Source organism: Phaethon aethereus (assembly GCF_964289735.1).
Source record: "Phaethon aethereus genome assembly, chromosome: 4".
NCBI classification, from domain to species: Eukaryota; Metazoa; Chordata; class Aves; order Phaethontiformes; family Phaethontidae; genus Phaethon; species Phaethon aethereus.
Window position 1 is genome coordinate 7183243 of NC_138578.1, and position 25170 is coordinate 7208412.

Below are 25170 nucleotides of genomic sequence, written 5' to 3' on the forward strand. Positions count from 1 at the left end.
AGGACATGACAGGGAACATCCTGAGCACCCGTGGAGGGGGATGATACATAACAGCTCAATGGTTCAGCAAGGCCATGTAGAAGAGTTATCAGTGAATTCATTAGTGCACGGATTTAGAGACAGAAACCCTGCAGAGCAGCTCTAGTAGTCTATAGAGAAGTCACTAAAACGGGGGGTGCACAGAAAACCTGTGCAGGCTTCAGTGGCAGCTGTGGTGGTTGGGAGCAGGAGGGGAGGGAGTGACAGGGCCTTCCCTGTCACACACAGCTCAGGGAGGGACAAGGGCAGTTCGGGAAAGAGGTGCTTCCCTGAGTGGAGGGGAAAAACAGTTCCCAACTTCTCCCTCCACATTAGGCCTGCAATGGCCATTGGGGAGTGGCTTCATGTCACATTTAACCCAACCCAAGTTCATCAGTACCATCCCCAGATGCCACGTGTTTCCATAACGAGACATGTTTGGGAGTGATCCTTGTGTGCTTTTCAGGAGGGTGGAATGAAAGGCTGGGCCATGATCATGCACAGATGGTGAAAGAGCTCATGGGAAGACGGGGAACCAAGTGAGGAAGGCCTGTATTTGGTTTCCCTGCCTGGCAGAGATTCAAAACAAAAGTAAAAATTTGTTTAGCTGGAAAGGAATTCTTTCCTTGGGGACCAAGTGCTACTCCAAACAATAGGATTATTTTTTAATTATTGCAAGAGTATGAAAGACAGCATGCAGTTTTTATTTAGAAGTAACGGGAAAATTGGTCCCTGACTGTCTTTTATTTCAGCTTAAATCGGTAGGTTGGGGTATAGTGCTATTTGCAGCTCTTGTTGGCTGTGTTGTGAGACCAAATATTTAACCAGTGTTGCAGATTTGGAGAGATGACTAAAAATACCACAGTTGGTGAACTGATTTATTTCCAAGGTATAATCTGAGTCACTGCTTTCACTGACTAAACTTAAAAACAAAACAAAAGCAAACAACAGAAAACACGTATTTGTTAGTATTGGAGAGCCAAAATAAGCCCAGAGTTGTTGTATAAAATAAATTTTATCTATCTACATATATATATATACATTCTAGAGCAGAACAGACACAGTTTCTCAGTTAGCAACACTAACCTGTAGTCTAGTGATACAGTCCTGAGCTAGGGCAGTTAATCTATTCACTTACTGTTTACATCAAAGAAACCCATCAAAATACCTCCTTTTTCAGAATACCCATCTATTATCAGTAAATCCTAATTTTGTCGAAGAACAGCCTTTTACAAAAAGAACCCCTCCAGTAAATTGAAAAGAATTATGTCTTGGTTTGGGTATTGATTCCTGTATTTCATTTGCTGCTCCCTGCATTTGTATTTCTGTCAGTGGGTTGCAGCTCAAAGATATATACTATATATCATATACTGTGCATGTACTATTTTAGGGGAAGCTGTCGGGAACGCAGTTACGTGTGTATAATTCCATATCAATATAATGTTTTTGATTCCCTACAGTGATGAAAATTAGACTAGTACACCTGCAATGATATAGATAATGCTGATGAGATCAGTTTAATTAACTGGCAAAGTCTTCCTAATATAACATTATTCCAGTTCCTTGAGTATGCCTTGCTCAAGGCAAGGGACAGTCAGTGTTCAGGACCTCACTTCTCACTGCCCTTCATCTCTTAGTTTATGTAAGCACTGTTTAAATAACCATCCCAAGCACATCATGCAAGTTGTTCTTCTTTCAAGGATGCTTGTTTTCTGGAGCCATTTAGCTGTGACAGTGTGCTGATGGCTGCCAGAAGCCAGGAAACTCAGATGTAACTGACAGTGAGAGCACTTACTGGAAAAGAAGCCTCGATCTTGCTTTGTTTATCTGAAGTACCAGGCAATTAACTTAAAAAATGGTTTTATGCATGACCCTGTCTGTGTAATTATTCCAGCTTGCATTTTCAAAGTATTTGACATGTCGGAGCAGTGCTGTAAATAAGCTGAACGGAATTGCCAAATGTCAGATCAGTAATTACTATACATGGAGTTGCTGTAGCTAATATGGGAAGGGCTCTCAAGTCTCAGCTCCTGTGATGGATACTCGGGACTGCTTCCCAGCAGAGCTTGAGGAGAACCTCCAGTCTTCCAGATTCTTCTCACAACGATTCATGAGGCTAGTGGAACTGTGAAAGAAGAGAGGAGTTTCAACGCCAGAAGCTGGAGGAAATTACTTAAAATTGGGTTATTCCAGTGTCTCATTTGTTCAAGTCTGATCATTAAACAGACTTACTATTAAACTGCTGAAGAAAGGCCTTCCAAAATACAGGGGCTAATTTAAAAGTATGTGGCTTCTGTCTGTGACAAGAGCTGCTGCTTTAATTAACTGTATTTGCTTACCTGTAAAATGGAACTTTAGACTGCCCTACAACATGATACTTGGAATTTAACACGGGGCCATGACGTGAAGACGCATTATACAAATAAGATGTTCCATTCCCTGCCCTCCTTCAAATGCTCATGTCCATCTTCCTCAGCTAACAAGTTAAAATAGGATTTGTTATGGTTTGGATTTTCTTTTAAAAAGCCAATCAAGTTGTTTTCTTTCTGTTTTATGTGTTGCTATGAGCCACTACCACAAATTCAGTTCTTCAATGAGAGTTTACAGATGCTTTTGCTGATGTGCATGTGTGACAAGATGTTATTTAGCTGATATGTTATTCTCAGGAGACTGGAGGGGAAGGGGGAATCATGCTTTGGTTGTGAATTAATACAGGAAGCAATCCCTTTTCCATTAAAAACGTCAGTGAAGTTTCCATTGCTTTGGGGAGTTAAAAGGCTTGGTCCCTAAGAAATGTATTATTGCATAAACATGATCATCCTTCCTCACCCTTCTGCATACTGGAAAAGGGTGTCTTTCTGATCATTTCTTAGTGGAAAGAAATGTAAAATAGAGGACTGCTAATGCTGATGAGGAGTGCAACCTTCTTTAAAAGCCACTTTCTTGGATGAACCTCCAATAAGCTCTAATAGCAATAGCAGTTGAGTACTTAATGATGACCTGGAAATATTTGCTCCAGAGATGCAGTACGTTGAGCCATCCCTTCCACTGAAGAATTTCATGAGGATTAAGAGCTCAGCATCTGTAGTAGTTAAAGGATGTCTCCTGCAGTGCATGTCACTTAGGGAGAATGGTCAGACAGTCATATCCAGCTCTATCCATCTGTTTCTGATCTCTAAAATTGCAAGCTCTGAACAGAAGAATCTCTTTATTCTGTTCATATAGGCCTTGGATAACTAATAGGAGTCAGAAGTACTGTAGTAATGAATGAATGCTTGACGTCATTTAAGATTTGGCTTCTTCACCTTGAAATATATTTCCTTGATTTGCAAACCTGATAAAGCTCATGGGATTTGTCTAAAAGCTTCCTGTGTTGCTTGGCCATACAGAATTCATACAAGTTGGACTCTGTAAGGATAATATCCAGGACAGGGTAGTTCTTGGAGGGTAGCGGTAAACCTTGACAATGAACACAGTAGCTCTTTTTTGGAATACAGGGTGGAGATTAAACCACAGCAGTTATAGTGTGCCAAGTAGAGCTACTAGTAGTCATACAACATACAGTGCAAACTCAGTAGAGCGGAACGGTTCCTCTACATACGAATTGGCATACTGGCAGGATGGAATGAATGTTGTCTTTTTAAATACTCTGGAAATGAAATGAGACCGCAGTATATGTGTGGGGTTTTGTGTTTTTGAGTTGCACTAATCACTTTTAATATCTCTTTTAAAGAATTCCTTATAATCTGCAATTGCTTACTTTACATGTGATGTCTTTATGGCTTTAATATTAATCTCCAATGTCAAATCTCTGTCTGTTTATTTGTCTTGGTCTGACAAAAGCCTAAGAAGTTGCCCCTTGTCATGTTTCCTGTATTGCTGATGTGATGCAGTGCTGGGTCAGGCATTTTTTACATCAATGGTTTTAATATTGCAAACAGAAAATTAACAGACTTTATTGCTGCAGGTTTGAGGAAAATCCTTATCTTTTCTGTTTGGTTTTGTTGTTTTTGGTGTTGGATTTTTTTTAAGTGGAAACTTAAATTGCTTTTTTAGAATTATGCTTTCATCTGTGTCTCGCTCTTCCCCTGCTCTGTTTGCTCTTGAGTCCCCAAAATTAGCAAGAGTAATGTTCTAGTTTGCAGTGCAGTAGGAAAGAATAACTTGACTTTTTAAAATGTAATAAACAGTGCAAGACCTGGAACAAGTACAAAACCTTCAGACAAGGTGAAACCCCCAGAAGAATACCTCTATTCAAAATGTCTGTGGATGTCTGCAAATACTGCCAGGAGCTTAAGTCTTGTCCTCTTCCTTTCCAAACATGTGTATTAGGTTTTTCTTTAAAAATACATACTGTATCCTTGAACTTCTCCATGCTTCTAGTCAAAGAAGGTAGTATTTCCTTTAGACTAGTTGATTCATACATAAAATAAAATCTGTGAGACATTATTTTGGTCTTGGTTATTTCCTTCTTGTGATGCTGGATGGAAAACAGTCTTTCTGAAATATTCAAGCTTTGAAAAACAGCAAATGTTTCTAGCTATTGAGGGTTTTTACTGTGGGCTGTAAAAATAAAGTGCTCTTAATTATGCTGCCTTTAGAGTAGATTCATACCCTGTTTTGCTTCCCTTGTTTACAAATTCATTGCTTCCAGCAGGAATCCTAAATAGATGAAAACCTACCTGCTTTACTTTAAATATTTATCTGAAAAAACCCCAAATTTCCAGAGGAGAAAATACAATAGAAGTTACCTGGCTGGACATCTCAGGAATTTCACTGGGTTTAAATCCGTTTTGAACTGAACTGATCCAGCTTTTTTTAAAGTCTTACTTATCCTCTAGGACCTGTATGTGCTATACAGCAGGTCTTCTCGTACGCTCAGTGTTGTGCTAGGCTTCTCCTGTGGGTGGATGGTTGTCCCCAGGAGGCCGGTTGTCAGCCCACCAGGGTGGCTCAATTCCCCAGAGCAGCCTGGCAGGCCAGGATCTGGCCCAGTAAGGGACCTCATTCAGCAAGATATTCTGTACTGTGCCATGAATAATAATCAGATAAATAGTCTGATCAACTATCAGGCTCGTATGTCTATCTCTGTGTGACCTACAGTAACATGGGACTGCCCTCAACTGTGCTTGTAGCAGTTGTAAACTCATTTTTTTAAGCCCACATGCATTGCTCTGCTGATGCCTCTTCATAAAGAGAGAAGCGTGGTAAATCTGCTGAGGTAACTTTACCATTAGCTTGTTTCTCTTCTTTCACTGCGCTTTATTTTTCCATTGTGTTTTGTTTTTAAATGGAACTAATTATAATCTTCCCTCCTCTTGTTGTTTGTGCAACAAAATACCTGCTTTATAGCCTGATCAAAAAGGTTTCATTTTGTGTAGGAAGCTCAGCTATAAACTTATCTTTCCATAATGCCTGTAGGTTAAATTAATGTAGATAAAACTCTTATATCACACAATCTGTTCTGTACCTATGTCTCTAAATGCACATGGGATGACTTACATAATATATATAGCAGATCATAGTAATTTCTTTCTTAAATATGAGCTTTGTCATTCTTTTTGGGGTCCAATACGATGGAGTGAGAGACTGACTGTTGTTTCAGGTGTCATCCGTTCCACCTGGGTGACACCCATCTGTTTGAACGTCACAAGCAGAGGCTAATTTTGTAGCTGTGCTGTTGCCAGCAGCCTAAGGATTCATTGTGGTATTTATTTAGTCCTTTTTATTTGCCTTGAAATCACTGCCTATTACAGATGAGTTTCTCTTTGCAGCCTGTTGAGAACAATAGCAAAAGTCCCACTGAAATTTAGCTTACTTCCCTGAGAAGAAGTCACAAGTGGTATAGGATTTATTCTTGGGTTGCTTTACTGGGTCACCATCTTTTATTAGCTGATAATTTCATGTTCAGTAATGACAAGACAGTCAAACAGAGCATATCTTTTACAGCAGAGGTTGTCTCTGCATGAGTAGCTTTTCATACTAAAAATCTAGGCGAGAGAGAATTCTTCCAACGCCTCCAAAATGTGCATGAAAGGAAGAGATTAATATAAAGATGATGGCCTCATCATCTGATCTAGCCTCTCAAATCCTTTTGGACGTGCCAGCTCCAGAAATTCTTCCAACTTGTTTTCTTACAATCCCCTCTATATTCTGCTTCTAACAAAGTCCTGTGAGAATGACTGCAACAGCTCAGAAAATGAACTCAGTTTTGAATCACATTTGAAATTGGCAGGAAAGCGAGGGACTTAAAGCCAAACCCCAAAACATCCTCAGATATGAAATATTTGGGATCAAGATCCCAGCGTTTGCCTCTGAGAAGAACTAGAGCTACTTGTGATTTGCTGCAATCAATCAGGATTTTCCAGTCCTGTAAGAAAAATGTCACTGAAAATGAAGTTACTGTAGGACAGAGTCACCGTGTAGCCTTGTCTGGAGGACAGTACCAGCAGTGGATGGGACTATCTCCCTGACGTTATCTGGAGTAATACATAAACCAGGCTGCAGAGTATCATGAGTAATTTTTTTGTTGCTGTTAGTTTGTTTTATTTTTATAGTAAGTTGATTACCAGAGGTTGGCTCCAGTTGATATTTGGGATACCTGTGGGAACCATGTGACCTTCTTGAACTACTGTGTTGTCTATGGGGACTCCAGTGTACCCTATAGGGAACTGCCTATAGGCTGTGCACTCTCAGAAAGAACTGTTCTGGGGCAGGATGTATTGTCATTCTTCCCTTTTAGGGAGAAAATCCCCATTCCTGTTTTTCTAGTTTTCCAGCATTACCTATCTTGTGTTAACGAAGTAAGCCCAGACCACATGCCTTGCCTCCAGGTAGGTCTTTAAAGGTTAATTACTTCATTGTAATAATTAATGTCTGCTCATTGCCTTACAGGTACATTTAAGGCAGCAAAGATCTGCTGCACTATAGCCAACTAACAATAAATGGCAGTTCCTTTTGAGAGGTTTTGTAGTCGTTGCTATTACAACAGATAATATTTTACTGTTACATCAGACATAATTCTGAAGGCATTACATATTGCTAATATTTTAAATTATACTTAGAGATTGATATGATATGTGTGTTGCAGACTTTGTGTTAATCTGAAGCAACTCAGTTCCACAAGAAATTCTGGAGACAAGTAACTGCTTGAAGCCTAAAACTGTTCCACTGTTGTTACTGCTTTTTTTCTTTTCATTTTAAAATATTGCAATTAATATATAAAAAAAAAAAAAAGGCAAATACAGACCAGCTGTGAAACACAAAGAAATTGTTAAAAGCTGCATCCACGAGGATGTCTGGGCAGAGTGCCATAACACAACTAAGCATCTGAGCCAGCATGATATAATTATAAATTAAACAACTCTAAATAAAACAAATTCCAAGTTGAAAATAAAATAAAAATCCATCACTTCTGCTTACTTCTTTGTGGCAGAGGATCATCTTAATCTCAGTTTTAGAAATTACCATCTATCCTCCTGCATACTGCAAGGTCTGTGTTGTCTGCATGCTCTCTATAAGTGGGGTTTCTTGGAGGAAGCACCTCATCAGGCATTGCTCAAGTCCATATTTCAGTCAAAAGAGACTGAATTCAGGAGGATTTGGAACAAGTCTGGAGCTCACTGTTTTTCTTAGGGATACTACATAATGGCATGTATTGATACTCTATGTTTATGACATATAGAAATGTGCCTCCTGTTCCGGAAAATGGTATATTCAGTTCATATCAACTGGATTCATTTAAGTAAAGGGTCATTGACAATGATATGTTGAGACATAATCTTTTTACACTTAAACTAGAACACAATTTCTAATACTTTCTCATTTCCTGGAGGTTTGTTTAGTAACATATCCTCTATTTTATTTTTATCTGAAGGGACAATATGCATTTAATGTTAGAACCTTTAAGCCAAACTGGATCTGATGACTCTTGGGACATGCTTGAGGTAAATACTCTTTCAGTAAAGTCATCTAGGTATTTGTAGTAACAATTCATGTTATTGTTTACTGCTATATTTCTAGGAGGAGCAAGAGTAACAAACGGAAACTTTAGTTACTGAAAAAGAAATGCCAGAAAAAGAACTTAAATCTTGTAAATAAATGAAATGGATGCTGACACAATGTTTAAGATCATTGCTGAACTTTTTCTTTCATGCAAACCAGATTTATTTTTTAATTTTCTACACATGCCCTATCTTTCACAGAATAATTTTACCCTCAATTTTAAAGGTTAGATCCGTATGTTAAATAGATCCTTCTCCATCAAAACCAGTAGAACTGAAGATGACTATAATGAAACTCACCAGAATAAAATTTCTTCATGTAGATCAGATCAATCATGAGACTGAATAGACAGATTACTTTATCATGGAAGTTCAAAATAGCTGCAGAAAATGGTTTTGACCAGTCAGGTACAAAATAGTAGACCAAACATTACACAATTTTTGGAACCTTCATAATTAAAAAAAAAAAAAAAAATCCTCTCACTCATATAGATAATCCTAAATGTTCAATCAGTTACTAAGACATTTTGAGTAGGAAAAACTGAATTTTGTGCTTTGAAGAGGAGCACAAACCAATGGCTTTTAAGGGAAGGCTCGTCAGGTAAGTTTTCTATTGACATTCCAAGTCAATAAAGGAATCTGTGGTAAACACAAGTACTGTAACAAATGTAAAACTTTAAGCTTCTGTGCTTGCTGATTAGATGTTTTGTTTTTCCCTTATGACATTGTTATAGAAATAGAGACCACGTGTTTAACTGTGAATTTCTGTACTTGGTTTCGGAACTTTAACCCTAAATTTTTCTTAGATTTCTTACAGATTTCTAACCTGTAAAGGGATATGATTTAATTTCAGAATTTTGTATGATATGCATTGTAAGCTTACTTTGTTTCTGACAGCTTTTGTTTCTGATCCTAAGCCAATTAACTGAAATTTCTTCTGTTTTGTGATGAGTAGAAAATCTGTTTTCTTCCTCTTTCCTTCCTGTTTGAAAAAGCTGCAGCTTATTACTGCTCACTCTCTTAGAAAGAACAGGAAATTAGAGCTCTGCAATGAAAGTAATTTAAAAATAATCATAGAAAAGTAATGTATTGTAGTGACAAAAGTTGTAGTTCATCATCTACCAAGTATGTAATTCTGAAGCACTGAACAGGTGAGATTCTTGGTCCTGTTTCGAGGTGGTGTAAGTATACAACCAGTGTATTTTTTTACTAGAAAGGCTGGCTGGGGAAATCATTGGTATTATTTATATCCAGTCTGTTCATCTCCAAACTCTCCTTCCACTTCTCAGCTCTTCCTTTGTTTCCTAGGTGTGTTAAATCGGCAAGTCTTAGCACTGCTGTCATCTGCTCTGTACTTTCTGGCTCCCTACCATCTGAAAAACTATTCTCTGGACAAATTGGATGCTGGAGTAAGTCTTCTGTGTGCCTCATGGGATAACATGAACAGCAGCAGCCCAGAGCTGTTGTGCTTAGTCAACTTAAAATGACAGCTGCTGTTAATAACGATTAGAACTTGTTAACACCAATTGCAGTGGTGATTCGTATGAAATAAAATGTCTGCTTGTTCACTGGGTACTTAATTGAAGTAACATATAGACTATCAAGCAGCCAACAACAGCAGTGACCGGAGAAAGACTATGAATCCAACTAACTTCCCCCACTTTCAATTCTTCAGAGACTGTTTATTGAGACTTTTTACTCTCCAGTGAATAAGAAATGCTGAGTAAAAGGATATTACATAAATTGGCTGACATTTGCAGTGGACTAGTTAATTCTTGTTGCCTTTGTGTGGTGGCTGCATGTGTATGCGCCCATGTGCTTGATCCTGTCAGTGAGCTCCAGACCCACTCCCCTCTGCTCCCAGCAGGCTGTTAACGAGACTGAATTTTGGGGGTTATGTAAGAGACGATCCAGGAAAACATGCCGAACTATTTGGAATTTACCCCCAGCACCTCTCCCCCATTATGTCATACACTTTAAAAAAAACTTTGTTTTGTTTTTGTTTTGTGGAGTGCCGGGTTGTGTATCATCTGAAAAAATGATGTCTGTCAGTCTTGGGGAGGGAATTGGGTGTACCAAGAGACACTTGCTTGCTTCTGCTTTCCATGGGCTGTGGCTGTAGTCCCTGGAGTCAAAAATCTCTTCTTTCCCTAACACTTGGGAATTAAAGATTAGCAAGGGCAATAGTGCACCAAAGGGAGATTAAAAACAAACAAACAAACAAAACCAAAAACCCCACAGTTGTTAGGGCTGTGTCTTTACCCTAACGTACAGAGTAGTACAATTGCCTTGCAAATGGCAACTGCATCCTGAGAAAGGACTAGCAACAGGTACTACGTCTAAGACCAGTTATTATTTTCTTCTTTCTGATAAATTACTTGCCTTTGAAAGTAATGTTGTGAGATCATAGTTTATGGCCAGTGAAGATGGAGTCACTTCTAGTGAGAATATAGAGTGATTTGAAAATCATAAAGCATGTGTTCCAGTGAGAGAAAGCATGTCTCATACATTTCAACATGAACATAATTTGTTTGCTATGTGTAACCCTCCTCCGAGTTGTGCTCATTCTGAATGCTGTTTTATATTCCTACATATTTGTAAGGATTTTTTTTGAACAGGTTTTGGTTGGCCTCTCTTAAAACACTAGAAGCACACTATAGTAGAATTTTCTTACACTAGTCTGGAACAGTACAGTGTTACTTTATCACGTGTGATTTTTCTCGTGTGGCCTAGAACCTTAACCCGATTCAACTGAAGTTTCATAACAAGGTCTTATTGATATTTATCTTTTCTTTTAAAAGCAGTTGGGATCAAAACCTCTATGCCCTGCCTCTGCTTTGTAGTACGTTGAAGATAATGCTTTTAAAAGTGGGGAAATTCTTAACCATTCTGAACTTGATCTTTTGCAGGTTGAAGTCAGTAACTATAACAGAGCAGGAATTGCATCCAAATTACTCCCAGTACCACTGCTTTTTGTATGCCAAGATCAATAGAGCAAATTCAGACATGAGGTAAGCAAATGCAACTCCGTTGTTTATATTAATTTGTACCACATCTGAATTCTGGCCAATTCCATCTAGTCTACTAAGCTAATTGCATACAGTTTGTTCTAGTCTTTTAATCTCATTGCTTACAGCGTGATTTGCCTTTCTTGCATGTAACCATCCTGCAAAAAGGCTTTGTGTCTGAGAGGTAATGTAATTGTGTTTCAATTATCCCACATGGTAGTAAACCAAACATCATAATATATGCTAATCTTTTTTTTTTTTTAAACACAGTACACAAATTTGACATAAAGAGAGTGAAATAAAAATAGTTGGGGACTGTTCAGAGCTGATCTATTTTGTATGTGAATGGAACAAGAAGGGTAGCCTGCTTTACTAATTTTAACAATGAAAACTATTTGCTTCTGTCACCTCCTAACATGTGATATAGTAAGACCCGTTTTGCAGCTTTTTTCCTAGACCACTAGGAACTTAGTGCTATGTCTTGGGCATGTGGCAGCTAAAATGCGTTTGTTCACCCCTTCATAAAATTTCAGGGGCCTCTTTTTCTTCCTTTTTTCAGAAAGATTACTTCCATCTGCTAAGTTAATTGCTTAAAAAATAACCGGATAAAACTACAAATTATGCTGACTACTTTTTTTATTACCCAAACCACTTCATCAGTATTTCTGTCACATCTTTACTCAGTTGTCCTTACTGCACGTCCTAGAACCAAGTGGTTTCACATATGTGATGCATAGGGCCAAGACTTCTGTTGAGAACTGACTAGGAACTCAAATGTCTTAAAACCAATGGCTACCATGATCAGTTGAGAGTCCAGTAGGCTTCTAAGGGATTTCAATTGAGGCCTGAATTGACTCCAGTTTTAGTGTGCTGAGATGCTTTATTGGTGTTTAGCATGGAGAGCATGGGAGATGTTGGCTGGGAATCACCTATTTAAGAATGGTAGGCAAAATGGAGATACCCTAAAATATTAATTTATCTAGAAAGTTATGCTTGGGGTATTGAAGGTAAGCTTGTAAGAATGACAGAAAAGGTTTGATTTGAAGAGGCTTGTCATCAAGCTAACAACTCCAATTAAGTTAATTGAAGTGCAGTCATCCCCTATGCTTCAAAAAGTTTTAAATAGAGCTCCCAAACAGGTCCAGTAGGACCCATGAAAACACTCACTAATTGTGTGTGTCTGCCAGTCCTGTGACACTGGCTGGGCTGTGTTAAACATGGAATTAATGTAGTTCAAAATAATAGTTGAGCTAATTGTTTAATAAAACCAGGGATTTTGTTAGATGATTAACCCAACTTTCTTTGTTGTAGGCTCTGGAGAAAACATACATTGGCAGTAACTCATTCCTTATATTGCATTTTCCACTGCTTCCTATATATACTTCTTCCTGCTCTCCTACCCCTTGCTCCTGAGAGTTTTCTTATGATAGTTGTAACTGTCTCATCTGTTTGCTCTTATGGAGCATGGAGACTTCTCCTAGAAACCAGACAACAAGAGCACACACTACTAGATGTAGCAAAACATGAAAAGTGTTGGCTGTAGTGCTTACAGAAAAAGCATAAGGAAAAGCTTTTTTCTGGCTTTCCTAACCATATGTCTTTGGGCTGTACTCGGCAGGTTCACTTTTTGTTTGTTTGTTTTTTGTACTGTCTAATACAGTAGAAAGCTTTTGGTCTTCCCCTTCTGGTGACTATTGGGATGAGAAGACAGACTACATTCCTCCTCCCTCAGAATTTCAGTGTCTTTTGTTTGCTAAAGATCACAGTTCTCTGCAGCTCTGTTCTGTTCTCCATTTCCCAGCCACAGCTGGGAAAAGTATTTATGCTCATCTGTGTCTCTGTAGTGAAACTAGCCACTAGGAAAAAAGCATTCCATAAAAATAACTATGCTCAGTAATAAATTTGTGTATGAGATCGTACTCTTAATGTGAAAATAAGTATCAGTTTTTACTTTTTTTTTTTTTTAAAAGTAATCCAAAAAAGTAGCGAGCAGTATATACAGAAGAAAGGAGAACCATTGCTCAGCAACTAATAATGCCTTTTAGGCTACTTGGTACCTCTGCGAAAAGGAGGTTGGAATAAGTAATTGTCCTTGAAAGTCCTCTCCAGAGATATCCTTTATAAAACTGAAGTATTTGGCATTGCATTGGTGTCATCTTGCAGTATCTGTAATAGTTGGGATTGTGACAAGACACCTATTTAGTGAAAATATGTATTACAGGCATTCTGTTCAGCACAAGCTGAAGTAATGTGATGTAGGGCCGCAAAGGCTCCTGTGTACTTTTCTTGGCAACATGTAAGTGCCGTAGGTAAAAATGTTGCTGTACCTTCATGGAATTGTCACCTGTATGCACTCAAAATCTAGAGATGACTGACAAAGAAGTCAGTGGAGAGGTGCTATTTGCAGGATGTGAGTAGAAAGTAATGTTACCATAAATTCCAACCAAATAGGTGAAGTAGCCTGGGGATGTATCCTGTGCACGTCCTGCTGCACACTGCTATGCAGGGAGACTTTTGTAGACCTGCTAACTATGCGTTTAGTCTATTCCTTTGCGTGGTAGAACGCTGCCTTCCCTGCTTTGAGGAACATCATCATGGTAGCTTCAAAGAGGCCAGGGAAGACAATGGGTTTACTCCTGTGGGAAGTAAAAACTGAAAAGGAATGATTTCATCACTTTCTCCTGTCTTGTATTCAATCATCCCAGATCAAATTTTCTTACGTCAGTAAAAATGAGAAAGGATGTTGGTTCTGAAATTTTAAAGTGCTACTTAATACCACCACAGCTTGGCTAGCAAACTCTAGTCTGTGAAATTGACTGCCACCACCCTCCCAATTCTTGTCTGGACAAACAGAAAGTTTTCCCTCGTTGCATTATGAAGAGCTGACCCCCAGCAGCTGACACCCACAAGCGCACGCTCTGGCAGACTGAAGCTCCTCAAGGGATCCATTTCATCTGCGCAACTGAATACGGATTGTTGCTGTTTTGTACAAAGCTCACCATATGATGTATTACGTCTCGCTTTCTCCGGGCCCACACAGATGGTGCGAGTGACTAACTGATGCCTCGATTTTGCACAGCCTACACACTGATGTCATAAGAAAAGGCTAATACCTCTGAGGTGAGTGTCCTTATTTGTTTGTATTCCAACAACAACAGTGGGAAATGCAACAATGGGGAAGAAATTAATAAAAGAAAAGCCCAGCTTCGCATTAGGAGCAATTGACATAAAATGTGATGTGTAACCCAGTGAAAGGAATCATCAATATTAATCTGGTCTTTTTAAAAGAAATGAATCATTAGATGACAAAGCCCATAAATTGATTCATAAACTGCTGTCATTTTAGTATGAAAACTCAGAGATTATTCTGTCTGAAAAACTGCAATTCAATTATGAATGGAAATAACAGCTAAAATCCAGTGTTCATCTTGGCCAGGATGCCCAGTGAATTTTACAAAACAGACTTCCGAGCGCTCAGTTATATGAATCCTGGTGGGTATAATATATGTACACAGACGTCTGCACTAAAAATGCTAGCCAGCCACCTTGATTTCATTTAATTCATTAGTAGCTTTAATTGCAATTAATTTGACTTGCTGGTCTTTGAGGGGAAGAATTTTATCATTATTTGCTTACTGAGTTGTTTGTTGTTTTTACAAGTTACTTGTTGACTTCAGTGAAATGACTCAAGGTGTGTGATTAGTCAGAATGAAAGCCCTTAATATTTATGGCAATAAAGTTAGCCACATATGTTTTTGTTATTTTTCCCCGCAGTGAAGCACTCCTAGACAATGTAGGAGTCTGTGATTGGTTGCAGTTTCTGAGGTAATCTGTGCAATAGTACCTTCTTTAAAGAAGAATGAAGAGTTTTGTAAGAAGAGTTTTGTGACAAACGTTTTAAGAGTTTTTAAAATTGTTTCAGTTCTTCAACCTTTTTGTCAAAAAGCAATTCATGTGAGCTTGAAAGTGATCTGTTAAAATTTTGACTACTTCAAAATTTTAGAGAAAGCCTTGTGACTGATTTTGTTATAACCATTAAACTTGTCCAGATACTTCAGAATAGCTTCAATTAGAACTCCTCTACCGAAGGGCTGGAGAACAGTTGAACGGGAGGCACCAAGCAGGGCAAACCAGCCTCCCTTTCCCTCTGCCCCCTCCATCATGTTCTGGGGACAGTGAGGCCCGCAGTGATGTGACAGCATGGGGTGGTTGTTGGGTCCCCTGGGCTGGTTTGTGCCAGGAAGCAAGGGCTGAAGAGTGGCCTGAGGAGCAGGGCTCCCAGCAGAGCTGGCTGGAGATTGTCCAGTGTTACCTGTTGTACATAGCCAGTCCTGATGATGATGGGCAATCTGATGGGACTGGGGGCTACTGCCCTGCAAGGAGAGTGAAATGGGGAGCTGGAACTACTGTGAGGAGGCAAAGTGTTAGGGGAAAAGCAAATGAAAAAGTCTATGGGAAAACTAAGCTACAGGGTTACGAGGATTTCCTGGGGAAGGACAACATGGGCTTTGAACTTCAAGAAAGGAGGCAGGGATTAAGAAGTGGGGAAGGGAAATTCAGCTGTGGGAGCATGTGGCTAGGAGCTATAGTGAGATACAAAGGAAAAGTAGTCCAGGGGACAGAGCTTGGCATGAGGAGCTGAGGAAAGATTTAGAAACAGGCTAGAAACCTGTGCCTGAGTGCAGGGGTAGGGAAAGGAACAGGGTGGGGACAAAGGATGAGGCGACGAGACAAGCTGGGGGTGGAGGGTGGGGCAGATGAGAGAAAGGAAGATGAGTCTGTGTCTATTTTGGTGTCCTCCTGGTTTCATTCCTGGGTCTGGGGAGGATTACACAGCCTTTCCCCAGGTCTGCTGTCAGAAGGCTGTGAAATCCTCTGATAACATGCATACATTGACTCCCACTACTGCAGCTCAATGTCGTGGGAGGAGCAACCTTTTACTGTTATAATGTCACAGAGTAATTGTGGCCTGTGGCAAAGCTAGTAGGTCCAGCTTTAGCTGCATTATCAGCTGCTAGCCGCCTTAGCGTATCAGTAGAGAATGTGTGAGTTTTAGGGCAGATTAACAGCATTAACAGCCCACTAAGTCTTCAGAGCAAACATTCAGACTGGTAATGCCACCCGTGGCATTCCAATGGCACTCCTGCATTTCACCCTCAAGCCTCTGTTGCTTGGAGTTTGCACCTTCAGCATTCTCTTTAAGGTACAGCTAGCTCTTGTGTGCTGTTGTAACATTGCAGGGCTCTGTAGAGAAGTTTTCCCAAATGTCGTTTGAAGTATGAAATGGCTGGAATTCATGGCTGCAGTCGAACAAGGCAGAGGCCAGTCTCTGGCCACATTAATTGTCAGAGCAAACTTCCTCTTTAGCATTCGCCAGCATACCTTTGACCAGGTACAACAGCTTCTGTAGAGAAAATTAACATGCAACCAGTAAAGTATGAGCAGGTCTTCTTCTACCACTTTCTGGATTATCTGCCATTAATGTTTGTCAGCAGTGATAATCTTTACATAGATATTTGATTAGTGGTAAAAAAGCAAAATCTGTTCACACATCAATTTACTATCACTGGGATAAGGACTATGTAGCAACATACAAACCCTTTTCACTCTTCAGGTTGCTTTCAAAGATGGACATATTCTCACAAAATTTCCATCAAGTGCTTGGTGGAAGACTGCACTTGATAAAACTAATGGGGGTGTAACAAAGTGGTTTGTGCAGGCATTCATTCTCTAATTTTTCCTGAGGGGGAAAAATGAATGTAAATTAATAGTGATTCTCATGTAATGAGTATTGCTTTTGAAAAAGACAGATCGCTGAGCAATTTAACCTCCCAGACTCTTGGAAGTTAATTGTTGCAGGTCAGGTTTGAGATAATAGCCTGGACAGTTTTGGGAAAGTCATTTTTTGGCAGATAACAAATTATATTTTGGCATGCGGACAGCAGATTACAGTTTTTTAAACTACCACGAAGAAATGCGCTAAGCGTCTCTGCAAGAAACAAACAAGATTTCACAAGAGCCCGTTGGCTTAAGTTGCACTTACAGTACTTGTAACTTCAGATTATTGTAGGAGGGGTGGGTTTGTGTTCAATAATGGTAAACTTAAAGACATATAGGAATGATTTCATAGCTGAGAAAGGGGAGAATTGCAGAAAGCATTTCACCTCAGCTAGTCGTTGCATGGATGGATGTGTTGGGGTGTAGCGGAGCAATAATAACTACACCACTCCAGCACTAAATGCTGCCTCAAACTCATTTGGGATAATTCTCCCTCCCTAGAACTCAAAGCTAATGCAGCGCAAGGGACCGCATAATTCATTTGCACTTCTAATAGCGTTCCAGGGCCTGCCTCTCCTTTCTCAAATACTAGTGTGATGGTATCCTGAACAGTACACTGTATTTGCAAGAGGTTTAATGTGTTGACTGTGCTAGTGGAATTCTGTTTGTGTTCTGCATGTCATGCTTGGTCTGTGACCTGCCGCTACATGGTGTTATACTCTGGGGAGCCCTTCAGTGGGGCCTAGGTTTGGGGATCCATGGAAACCATCCTGAAACAAAGAGAAAACAAATGGGAGAGTTGTTGTGACATTCCTTCTGGAATACTATCGGTACAGATTGTTACCAAGAGAGAGGGTTTTGGTTTTCTTTTTTTATTCTTGCTATTTTCTACCTACCAGCTAATACGGTCTACAAAAATAATGCAGAGCAAGATTTCAGTTGAGCAATGGGTAGAAACTAAATTAATGATGTAGTAAAAAACAATTTTTTTCCTTTGTAACATCTCGCTGATCTCGGCTCTCCTTGCCCTTAAATGTGAAATGATGAAAGCTACATGATGTGGTAACTCCTGTTCCTTGGGAATAGTCTGTCTTTGCTATATTCCTCCATGAAGTTAGTTTGGCCTTGTACTGTAATTTACCAGTGAATGGAAAGAGTATTTTCCTCACTTTCACCTATATTTTAATTTCCAACTGCATTCCTGTGAATATTTTAGCATTCTCCAGAATTAGCCCATATGAAATTTATGAATCTTATGACCCTTATAAGACAAGAACCTAATTTAAAAGAGGATAAAGAAGAATCTGCAACAGGTCTTCTGCTATTTCCTGATCACTTGCTAGGCAGCATAACACAGTGAGAGAGACAATTTTTGACCTGGAGTGGTTTGTAGTTGATGCAGAAATGTTGAGTTAAAATTTTTAGAATTGTTGCAAGTAGACTCGTTGCAACCGGCTCTAGGTGGCCCTTCTTGGGTGGGTGGACCAGGTGATCTCCAGAGGTGCCTTCCAACCTCAACTATTCTGTGTTTATGTGAAGATCCACTTCTTAAATGTTTGTATGTTCTCTGTTCAAATGGGTTTCTTAAATAACAACACCACAAACAGACACTGGCTGTGTTTTTGTGTCTGCTTCACAAGCACCGATTCCCCCACCACCACTGTAGGAAAAGATCTCCCTATAATCTCTTAACGGGTGTCCAATCATTTCCAGTGCAAGAGCAACTGCTTTACCCTGTAGTGATCTAATGAAAGTGAAACGTGTCTTGAGTCATAAGCAGGGGTTAAGTTACTTTGGGACAACTGACAGGAGTACCAACTTAACGTAAGGGTCTTTAAACTGCCTTGATGCAGAGCCCACGCTGGGGCAGCTCAGCCACTGCTGTCCTGAAGATAGAAAGGACAGCTGGACCACTGACCTTTTCAGCCACTACTCTTCCAGTAGTATGGGATCAGGAGTGATAAACACCTAAATCATGATCTTATGGTTACAATGCAATGCTGCGAGAAAGAGATGTGGTTTTACGATTGTTCCCACTAAGGAATCTCTTCCCTTAATAAATTTGGATTTAATTTAAAATCCAATATTGACTCAAATTCTTTGAGTTCATGATGTTTGATTTTGGAGTATTTTTAAAAATTTGTCTTTTTTCTTTAATATTGTCAATCTTTATATTGATAGTGTTTATTTTCTTAGCCTGGAGTAATTTTGCTAATTTGTATGTACTACTCTATATAATGTGGATACAGAGAGAGAGTGTTTATATGTTTGTATATACACTAGGAAGAGGGAGAGTGGGGATTTTGCTAATTCTGAACTCTAACCTCCATAAATATTTGTACTTAGAACACTATTTCTTGTTTCTCGTTAAGTTGAGGTCACTACTGTATCTCTTATATCTGCAACAGCTGTCGCTGCTTCTAGACAGTTCAGTTCTTTTTCCAAGTGCAATCATTTTGGACTGTAACAAATTTGATTTACTTCCAATTTAAGCTTCACTGGATTGTTAGTTCTCTTATCTTCAGCCATCCTGGGCCGTTATGTTTCCAACATCAACGATTTGTAAAGACAACCCAAAACAAAGTTTTGGCCATCTGTGGTCATATTCAGATTAAGCATATATTCAGAAACGTTTACTTTAGAAAGACATAAACAAGTGTCCACTGGTGCTTTACAGGAATAAAGTACTCTTCTGAACTGGGATGGAGACTATAAGAGGTTTATAATAGGGAGGAGAATTTTTCTATTGTTGATGTGATTTAATTCTACTATTTGTTCCAGAAAAAAAGGTAAAGAGGGAAGAAATAAGCTTTTGTTTAAAAAAAAAAGTGATGAAGTGTCATAAAGTCATCAGAAAGGTAAATGAAAAGCTGAACTCCTGTTACAGATTTAGTTTTTTTTAAAGTGTCTGTGCAAGAAGACTTTCTCAGGCACTTAATAATATGCATATATGCTTAAAATACAGAAACTTGTTCTGATAAACTGCACTTATAAAATTAGGTGAGCAAAAAATGAGACTGCTTTCTGTAGTAACTGATATTTAGAAGAAAAATTCCGTCTGTTGTAGACAGATTTGTGGCTGTATGCTTCCATTATACAAAGCAGCTGAAGCACGCATTTAAGCTCCTGAGTGAGCATATGAATATTGACCCAGAATATAAATATCAGCTGCTGATGGTGAAAGAACTAAGAATTCTGGGGAATAAATTGCTCCTGAATTCTTAAAAGTTATGCTCAGACTTTGAAGGAAGGAAATATATTTGAAGTTAAGCAGTAATTTTTTCCGCACAAGTATGTTATCTCAAGCATAAATAATTCACTTTAAAGAGTGATTTATTTAAGTGAAAGATTAAGACACTATATTTCATCTGCCCAGATGTCTGCCCCGACTGCCTGCACAGAAGCTGTAAGGTGGATTTATTCAAGGGCCATCTACATCATGCATATTTTCTGATTTATTTTTCTAAGATGGGGGAGACATCTGGAGCAGAGAATTGTAACATCCAGAAAGTAAGAAGAAAAAGAGAGAGGCAAAATGCTCTTTGCCCTTTCTGATCCTAGTACAACTCTATTCTTCACAAAATTGCCTTCCTCTCACTTTGCAAGCCCCTCTTCATGCAGGGTTATTTGGAGGAAGAAACAGCCTTCCCTAATGCCAAGGATTAACCACCTAAGACTGATTTAGAAGAACTGCAACACACTGTCAGAGAAGTCTCGCTACATCTTGGCTGTATGTAAGGTTTCTTATCACTGCATTCTTGAGATTCAGGAGAGGGTGTGTGGTATAACATTGATATGTATTGACGATTTGGAGAGCATGAGGCTTACCCTCATGGAGGCACTGCCTGAGGCCCGGCGACGTGGAGGCTCCGACCCAGCCCTGGCACTCCCTGATGGAGTGTTATGGGCTGGCTGACAGCTCCTGCATTCCTATAAACCGGGGGCCAGACTGTGTGCTAGCGCTAATGCTGTAGTCAAAGATGCTTACAGAAGATTTGGCCACGAGTGTTGAACTCTGCAGAGAATGTTGCCTTTGACAAGTGAATGTCTGAGAATTTGGTGGGAGGCATTCAGCATTGATACGTGCTGGTGCAGCGAGAGGGATGTTTTTTCCACTGCTAGCTGAGCACTAGACAACACAGGAAAAACTTCAAAAGAGACACAGCTTATCCATCTCTTGTTGGCTAATCGTTACTTGGATATGCACCGAATAGAGGGATTGGGAAGCCAGGAAGCCCAGAGAATCAAGAAGTGCTGTGATGCACTGGAGGCCTGGGGCTGATGTTACATTTCTAACAGTTGGAAGCATTTCCTGCTGCCGTAGTGATAGAAACCACCTGCTGCTATGTCTTAATGGTGGGAAGATGGATGAGCCGAGGTGTTTCTGTGTGTCTGTGCTTTCCCGTAGTTTGAATTGCTTTTCAAAAGAGGGCTTTTTTGTTTTGTTTTAATTTTATAGTGAATTGGGTCTTCTACAGGTTAATTGAGCATGCTTTTCAAACACCATCCTCATGATACTCGTGTGACCAAACACACTGTGGACACATAGTCCTGGCAAACTGCTAAGGACATATGGATGAAAGCCCTCGAAAAACAGCTTCTGTGAAAGGGGATTGAAATTTTCTGGGGTTGTCATATGGCAGGATTTGTACTGGTAACTGCAGCAAAGCCTGGGAGAGTTGTAGGCTGGATTCTTGCACTTTGGATTAAAAATTAAAAACTGATGGAGTTTCTTACTCCTAATTCGAAATATCTCAAAAATTATTCTTGTGTTTTTCAAGGTTTTATTGTAACCAGACTAGCAATATAATTTAGGTTTGGGTTTTTTTTTTTTTTTAGATGTTCTGAGTATGATGCTACTGAGGGTCTCTAGAAATTTAAGCATTCATATTGAGGCAATGTTTGAACATACAGATGGTCTACAGTTATCTACCATGGGAATGGGGTGTCTGTCTTGTTTATGAAGTGCCTTGTCTTCAGTACGACTCCCAAGTATGACAGCAGCACTGGATAAAACAGGTTTTTCTCTCTAAGAGGTAAGCTGTTCCTGCGGGGAGCAGGGAGTTGGACTCGGTGACCCTTATGGGTCCCTTCCAACTTAAGATATTGTATGAGTCTATGAAAAAATCTAGCTGGTTACAAAACAATGCAAGACGAACACAAAAATGTAGGTAATTTAAGTAAATGGAACAGGTTAGAGAACAGGTCTCATTTTTGAAATAGAAGGAAGGTAGGGTTTAAGGCTTTTTAACATGGAGCATGTTTTACACAGGCCAAGAGAAGGCTTATGAAGGGGCTGGAGGCAGGGATAATTAGTGGTTTGGGTGGAGGGAAGGTAGCTGTATGGGTGTAATAATTGTGCACAAGATCTGAGTTGAGGAAGGGTGGTGGTAGGAATAATGTGGTCAAGGCCATAAGAAAGGAAAATGCTACTGCCAAAATAGCTCTAGTCAATGTTAAGAGTACTATTAATGACCATATTAAGAGGTTGGAGTGCAGAAGAAAGCAGAATAGAGAAAACAAAACCTGCTATGTTTTCCATTTGAAGAAGAGAAAGGAAAATATATTTAACAAAAAAAAAAGATTCGCAGATCTTGAGGCAAGTGCAGATAGTTTAGGGAATATGACCTTCCATTTTAGCTCTCCTGTCTTTTATTTCTAGGCTCCACAGATACAAGCTTCTAAAGAGCTCTCAAGCCCTGTAATTTTACTGGTAGCCACTTACAGCTGCACAAGTTTTTAAAAGGATTGTTTGATAAGGAATTTGAGCTGACTGCCTCACCCACCCTGCCACCTCTGGGTTGGGCCCTATCATGGGGGCCAGGGCTCGGAAGACTGAGAAATATCTGGGCTCTGTCCTGTGAAATACGGTGTTTAAGCTGCCGGCAGCTCGGTGGGAGGGCTTCCAGCCAGCCAAGGCTGCGCTCGTGTGGGGTGCAGGGGCTTGCTCCTGCCCTGGCAGCCATGCCCCTATTTCCAGAAGATGGAGCGCTGACCTGTGAGATATTGAAACGTGATTTCCCAGGGCAGTGCTTAGGGTTTGCTATGTGAGAGCTCTGAGCAGCTGCATGTGCAGGGGAAGACAAGACAGTTACAGAAACGGTTGAGTGAAACTATGGAGGTTTAGTCTTTAGAACAGATTTTTGAGGTTTTGGCATTTTTTAAAAAAAACAACACAACAAAACAAAACTTCTTACAGGTTTAAGAGCGACGTTTTCAACACTTCCCTTCATCTACCTGAATCTACCTTCATCTTCCCTTCATCTACCTTTCAAGAAAGAGGGAAGGACTTTGGAAGACTCCATAGAGCAAGGACACAAAATGCCCTGAACGCAGCTCCTGTTGCAGAAGAGCAAGAGGAAATGAGGAGGGTCTTTGCTGTTGGCTGTGACTGTCCAAAACTCTCAGGTACAGCGGTAACAGCGGGGTTTTCAGGAGAAATAGCAGAAAGTGGTGTAAGTGGACGGGTGGCAAAAAGCTGGAGAATGTAAGGGGTGGGGGGGGATGCTCATGAGCGACAGGGCTGCAATCCCCATGTGTGGATGGGATGACGGCAAGCGCGTGATGCTTGGCCGTGCCAGGGGGGCGAGGCTGACTGACACGGGGTGAACCTGTGCCTGCCCTGGGCTGTGCCGTGCTCTGCCTGCTCCCTTCATCATGATTAAGTCTCTGGAGTGAGGGTGTGGGAAGCAGTGTAATTGTCACCGATTCTGGTAAAGAATTACAATTTATGGCTTGTGAGGGGTCAGAATTGAAAAGGGAGGTTGACTGGAAACAAAACTCCTTTCCCTATGTGCTAGCAAAAAGAATATTACAAATTGCGTATGCTGGACAGAGCGTCTTGCTTGGGTGTTTATTTCTTTGTGCAGGTTCCTGTATGTTGGCTCAGTGAAATGAGAAGAGCAGTGTCAGCTGTCCGGGTTGGCATTGTCCGGGGCTGCTTGTGCCACCTTTTGAAGTCTGAGGTACGGGTGGGAACAGCCTGCTGCTCGACAGGAGATCTGAGGCACAGAGCATGGATTTGGAAAGAGACCTCTCTCTCCTGCTTTTCTGTCAGCCTCAACCACAAAACGTGTCTGATGGGTTGATACACTTTATGAACTATGTATGCCTTTGTTTTAGAAAGAACTAGTGCTGTTAGAAGGCCAGTGCCGGAATTTTCACGTCTGTACCGGTTGATCAGCTTGCTCCTGTTGAACGGGAGCAGACCTAGTTCCTCTCCGGTGAATGCACAGGAGTTAAATGGTTGCCGCATGGGTCTTAACAGGCCAACCCGCGTTTCGTTATGTTGTGGTTTAAACAATTTAAGAGGATACAGAGGCCACGCAACTGCTTCTGGTTTCGCGTAACTCTTCCGTGACTTTATCCATGAAGCCAGAAGATGTCCGGCCCCCAACCTGCCGTCGGTGCCGCATCACGTTCCCGGCGCTGCGGCGGGGGCCGGCGGCGGGAGCCGGGGAGCAGCGCCGTGCTCCCGCCGCCCGAAGCCCCGCGATTCAGGCACAGGCCGGTGCTCGCTCACCCCGCTCCCGGGGCTCTCCCTCCCGGCCCCGGGCGGGAGGGAGCGGCCCCGGGCGACGCGGGGGCGGGCGGGGGCGGGGGCAGCCCGGTGCTGCCGGGGCGCGCGTCCCGCCGCGCTCGGCTCTGCCTGCCCGCCCTCTTCCCTCCCGCCCGCTGCGCAGCTCCCGCGGACGGGACGCGAAGGGACCCGGGGCCGGCCGGGCAGTGCTCGGGGCGGGCGGCGGTGCAGTGAAGCTGGACGGCCGCGGTAGGGGCCGAGGCCGCCCGGGGCTGGCGACGGGGGGCGGTGGGGGCCCGGGGCGGCGGGGCGCCGCCGGGGCCCGGCGCATGGCGGCGGCGGGGAGCATCACCACGCTGCCGGCGCTGCCCGACGATGGGGGCAGTGGCGCCTTCCCCCCCGGACACTTCAAGGACCCCAAGCGGCTGTACTGCAAGAACGGCGGCTTCTTCCTCCGCATCAACCCCGACGGCAGGGTGGACGGCGTCCGGGAGAAGAGCGACCCGCACAGTGAGTGTCCCGGCGGGCTGGGGCCACGGGCGACCCCTTCGCCCGGGGCAGAGGCGCTCCCGAGCGGGGCCGGCGCCTCGGCGGCCATCCCGGCCTGCTGGAGCATCGGCCGTGATGCTGAGACAGCGTGCGTAAATAGGCGTACGCTTGTCCGTAAGGAAAGGCGCTTATGCACGGACATGCGGCTTGTTCGTATGCGCGTACGGGCGCCTATGGCCGCCGGGAGGACCCGGGCTTCCGACGGCCGGTAACCACATCGGCACCGGCAGGATGTCCCGCTGAAGGCCCTTGTTGGCGTTTTCTCCTTCAACCTGCTGCGGTACAGAGCTCGTCA

The 25170-nt window shown here is 41.5% G+C and overlaps 1 protein-coding gene across 1 annotated transcript in view; it reads left to right on the forward strand.

Annotated features, from left to right (window-relative positions):
- Positions 1–24528: 24528 nt before the first annotated feature.
- The window catches only part of FGF2 (fibroblast growth factor 2), a gene marked incomplete at its 3' end in the record, with an annotated part of 29237 nt that continues 28595 nt past the window's right edge, over positions 24529–25170 (forward strand). Inside the window, exon 1 of the mRNA XM_081998677.1 lies at positions 24529–24836. Coding sequence (XP_081854803.1) covers positions 24656–24836 — 181 coding nt within the window. The 5' untranslated portion in view covers positions 24529–24655. The remainder of the gene's footprint in view (positions 24837–25170) is intronic.